We start from the raw sequence: 5,257 nt of genomic DNA, 5'->3' as shown, positions 1-5,257 counted from the left end.
GAATCTTAACCCTCCAAGTCTGCACTGAGGATGCAGAGTCAGTGACTTCCAAAAAGTCATCAATACGCTTTAAATCATTCATTTACTCATTCCATAAACATGCATTGAATACCCTTTATGTGCCATAAGGAAAACGGGGAAAAAAGCCTTTGTTTTTGTTCTCAAGGCAACAACAGACGCAAGTGCTGTAGGTGCTATGGTAGAAATATCCACATGTTGTTTGAAACACAAGGAACACACGTCTAACCTGGGGCCCAGCATTGGAAACGCAGTTCAAATCTTGCTGGGTGAGGTTGTAGGAATTCTTCATTCATTGACTGATTCCACAGAGATTTACTAAACACTTACAATGTGCCAGGCTGCTATCTGGGCACTGAAGACTCAGTCTTATAAATGAAGTTCTCATGGAGAACTCAGATTCACAGTTCTCATGGAGCTTGTGTTTGAGGGGTGGTGTGGGGAAGGAGCTAAGGCAGAGGATGCAGAAGAGTCAGACTATATACCAACCAGCCGATAAGCGCCATCGATTGCATGTTTTTATCAAGTGTCTAATATGTATCAGGCAGAGTGTTGCACACTGGTGTTATAAAGACAAATGAGACACAGCCCCTGTCCCTGAGGGGTTAGATAAAAAGGAAAGAGCCTGTAGGAAGGCCTAGTGCAAACAATGGTGCTGTGTTTGGGAAATTCAAGCTGTTCAGCTGAACTGGGGCACAGGGCGTGGTGAGGGAGGCGGCTCCCTCTTTCAGTCATGAAATGCACCCTTTCCACAACTTGGGAAATAATCCTTCCTGGAAACTTCATACGAACCCTCTCAAAGTATTTATTGATGTAGACATTTGGAACACGATGTAGGTCCTGGGTGTCCATAAAATAGCATCATCCAGCCGATCACCTCTCCCCACGTGGCTGAACTGAGGACCTGTGGATTGGTATCTCTCGGTAGTTCAGAACAGGGGCCAGCAACCTACGGCCCTAGGGCCACCACCTGTGTGGTAAAGAAAGTTTTTTGGAACAGTCATGGCCATTCATTTAAATATTATCTATGATATCTCTCGTGCTACAATGTCAGAGGCGAGTATTTAGGACAAAGATCACGTAGCCCAAAAGCCTATGTGGGCCTATAAGAAAAAGTTGCCAACCCCGGTCTAGGAGCTCTGCTTACCTGAAATACAAACTAATAATGAGTTTCTGACACATCAAATTCAATTCCCTCCCTCCCCCGCTTCCTTCCTTCCTTTTTCCTTTTCTTCCTTCCCTTCCTCCCTTCCTTCTCCCTTCATCCCTTCTCACTCTCTCTCTCTTTCTCTGTCTCTCTCCCTTCCTTGCGTTTTTACCTAACCCACATTCCCAGCAACTGATGTGAATAAAAACAAGTGTTAGATCTGAATGTGTCAGAGTTAAACTACAACTAGGATCTGCCTTCTGAGGTATGGCAAGAAACGAATTGGTTAATGTTTGCAAAATGCCAGGACATTGTTTTGTTTTTGTTTTTGTTTTTGTTTTCGTTTTCGTTTTTGTTTTGAGACAGAGTCTTGCTCTGTTGCCCAGGCTGGATGTGGTGGCGCAATCTCGGCTCACTGCAAACTCTGCCTCCCAGGTTCATGCCATTCTCCTTCCTCAGCCTCCCGAGTAGCTGGGACTACAGGTGCCCGCCACTACGCCCGGCTAATTTTTTTTTTTTGTATTTTTTAGTAGAGACGGGGTTTCACTGTGTTAGCCCAGGATGGTCTCGATCTCCTGACCTCGTGATCCGCCCATCTCGGCCTCCCAAAGTGCTAGGATTACAGGCGTGGGCCACCGCACCCGGCCTACCAGGACATTCTTGAATAAAAGGCCCTATATAAGTTCAAGGTATTTATAATTATTATGATTATTATTATAATTTATGAGATGTCATAAATCTCTCCAAAAGAGGATGAGATCAACATTTTTAAAAGGAGAACAGGACTCTATATAAATCGCTGTGGGCTCACCACCTCTGAGGAGGAGCACTGACTGAAGACAGGTGAGTGTGAAGCAGAGGCGTGGAGCTTACACTCGGGCTTATTTAGGATGAAAATCCAGTGTATGGTGATCAGTTGGCAATCATTGTGTCGCTGCTGCATAAGGAATATCGGACTCAGGCGAAACTTAAGGACCTTGCCAGGAAAACCCACGTTCGAAAAGATATGTAGATGCTAGAATAATTTTTCCTGTTCATTACAATATGTTTCAAAATTTAGATTCCTTTTAATGCAAGTATATCATTACTTTTGGATGTGTGAGCATGTGCAAATCGAATAATGGGAGAAAAGAAATGTGTGTGCACTTAACGGTAGCTGTAATAGGGCCACATGCGATGTCGCATTTGTTAACCAAAAGCCAAAAGACTGAGGTGTTTGTATTTTGCCGGATGGTAAATCCCTTGCCTGCCCTCATGGACAGTCTTGCCAACGCTACATTAACCCATACGCCATAAGTGTTGGTTCTATAACAGTCTTATTTTCTCTGCAACCTGTGAAAGAACCAAGGCCAACATGTCTAACAGTCTCGGCGAACAGAATAAAAAGACAGATGAGCCTCTAGAGTCCACAGACGGAACAGAGAGGCCAAGGTCTCTCTGATTTGTTCTTTGTGCAGAATGAAACATTCGCAGGGAAATCTCCAGCATAGAAGATCCTTCCTGGAGTTCTGAACTCTCAAAAACCCAAATGGGAAAAGCAGGCACAGAGGACGCGCTGAGAGAAGGAGCTCCCTTCCAGCTCACAGTCTGTCTCTGCAGGGAAAGGCTGTGCCTGCCCAGAGGGAAGAGAATGAGCAAACTTTCAGAGGTCTTCTAGGCTGGGAATTATTGATCACAATCCAAATTCAGTAAATATATATTTTCACAGGCCATGTGAAAGTGCAACTCTATACAACGTAACGGCTTAAAATGAGCCTTCATGTTGCTGCTTATGTTTTTATTCTAAAAAGTTATATTTTTCTCAAGAAAACATGATCTTAGTGGCAGAATAATTTATATTATTTTATATTCGTGACTGCATTGCTATTACTATTTTAATTGTAGGCCTGTTGGTGCCTAGCAATCTGTGAGGCAATGGGCTGGAGTGTTGCTGTACGTGCGCGTGTGTGTGTGTGTACGTGTGTGTGTGTATGTGTGTGTATGTGTGTGTGTGTGTACGTGTGTGTGTATATGTAGGGAAGGAGAAGATTAGAATAGCAAGAGGAGGATGAGTACGACGTGATGCTATTGAAAAGGCCTTTAACAAATTTAAAAATTTAAACATTTTAAAAATGAAATAAAAAAGTTTTAAAAATTAAAAAAAACACAAAAATTTTTAAAAGTGAAAAGTAAAAGTAATAAAAATTTTAAAATAATTTAAAAATAGGCCTGGTGCTGGTGGTTCCCAGCACTTTGGGAGGCTGGGGCAGGTGAATTGCTTGAGCCCTGGAGTTTGAGACCAGCCTGGCCAACATGGCGAAACCCTGTACAAAAATTAGCTGAGCGTAGTGGCACATGGCTGTAATCCCAGCTACTCAGGAGCCTGAGGCAGGAGGATCACATGAGCTCAGGCAGGTCAAGGGTGCAGTGAGCCGAGATCATGCCACTTCATTCCAGCCTGGGTGACAGTGAGACCCTGTCTCAAAAAAAATAATAATAATAATTGAAACAATTTTAAAAATGAAAGAATAATCTAATGAGACATTCTCACAGGCTTATAATGGTGAGATAATTCCACAATTTTGGGCCACTGCACTCCAGCCTGGGAGACAGAGTGAGACCTTGTTTCAATAAAAAAAAAGAAAAGGAAAGGAAAAAAAAAAAGAGAAAAACCCAGGGGCTGGGCACATTGGCTCATGCCTGTAATCCCAGCACTTGGGGAGGCTGAGGCAGGTGGATCGACCTGAGTTGGAGACCAGTCTGGCCAACATGGTTTACCTTCAAAGGCCTCAGGCACATTTCTTTTTTCTTTTTTTTTTTTTTTTTGAGGCAGAGTCTCACTCTATTGCTCAGGCTGAAGTGCAATGGCACAATCTCGGCTCACTGCAACTTCCACCTCTCAGGTTCAAGTGATTCTCTTGCCTCAGCCTCCCGAGTAGCGAGATTACAGGCACGCGCCACCATGCCCAGCTAATTTTTGTATTTTTAGTAGAGATGGGGTTTCGCCATGTTGGTCAAGCTGGTCTTGAACTCCTGACCTCAGGTGATCCACCTGCCTCAGCCTCCCCAAGTGCTGGGATTACAGGTGTGAGCCACCGCGGCCGGCCTCCTCAGGCCAAGTTCTGAGTCGGCTTCATCATCTGTAAAATGAGAATAAAAATAATACCTACTCCATAGGGTGGTTGTGATGATTAGTCAAGATGAAATATTTGTGACAGATCATCACAATAGTAGTACAACTAACTCATCACAGTGCCTGGCCTGTAAATGTTAGTTGTTAACTAAAAATAAATAGGTCATTGGGAAGGTTAAATGGCACCTACAGATGAAACACATCTATGGCAGTGCCAGGTACATGTGTAAAAATAGAATATATGATCTCCTTGGAGCAGAAGGTTTTGTGGTTTTCTTTTTTTGAGTCAGAGTCTCACTCTGTTGTCCAGGCTGGAATGCAGTGGCCCAATCACAGCAGCTCACTGCAGCCTCCAACTCCTGGGCTCAGGTAATCCTTGTGCCGCAGCCTCCCAAGCAGCTGGATCCTTGGCCTTGCAAGGTGCTGGGATTACAGGCATGAGACACCACGCCAGGCCAGAGCAGTGGTTTTCAATGGCTGCTCATTCGAATCACTTGGGGAGCATAACAGCATCTTGACGCCCAGGCCACACTCCAGGCCAATTACATCAAAATCTCTTGGGGCGGAGCCCAGGTAGCGGTACTTTTTGAAGATCCCCAAGTAGGGTAGGCAGAATGATGACCTTTGGAAAAAGGCCCAGCCTACTCCCTGGAACCCATGTACATGTTAAGTTACATGGCACAGGAGACTCCAGATAGTAGATGGAATTAAGGTTCCTCATGACCTGACCTTAAAAGAGATAGGATATCCTGAATTATCAAGGTGGGCTCTTAAATGTGGAAGATGGAGGCAGAAGAGCCAGTGTCACAGAGACGGAACCAGCTATTGCTGCCTTTGAAAACAGAGGGAAGGCCGGGCGCGGTGGCTCACGCCTGTAATCCCTGCACTTTGGGAGGCCGAGGCGGGCAGATCACGAGGTCAGGAGATCGAGACCATCCTGGCTAACACGGTGAAACCCTGTCTCTACTAAAAAATACAAA

At 44.6% G+C, this 5,257-nt stretch overlaps 1 protein-coding gene across 1 annotated transcript in view; it reads right to left on the bottom strand.

The window, feature by feature from the left end:
* Positions 1-932: 932 nt before the first annotated feature.
* Positions 933-5,257, bottom strand: part of TXNDC9 (thioredoxin domain containing 9) — a 37,440-nt gene continuing 33,115 nt past the window's right edge. Inside the window, exon 5 of the mRNA XM_011969609.1 lies at positions 933-988. Within this exon, the coding sequence (XP_011824999.1) occupies positions 976-988 (13 nt within the window). The 3' untranslated portion in view covers positions 933-975. The remainder of the gene's footprint in view (positions 989-5,257) is intronic.

The sequence above is a fragment of the Mandrillus leucophaeus genome, unplaced genomic scaffold (assembly GCF_000951045.1).
Source record: "Mandrillus leucophaeus isolate KB7577 unplaced genomic scaffold, Mleu.le_1.0 Scaffold9, whole genome shotgun sequence".
Lineage (NCBI taxonomy): Eukaryota > Metazoa > Chordata > Mammalia > Primates > Cercopithecidae > Mandrillus > Mandrillus leucophaeus.
This window is presented reverse-complemented; position numbering and strand designations above follow the sequence as displayed.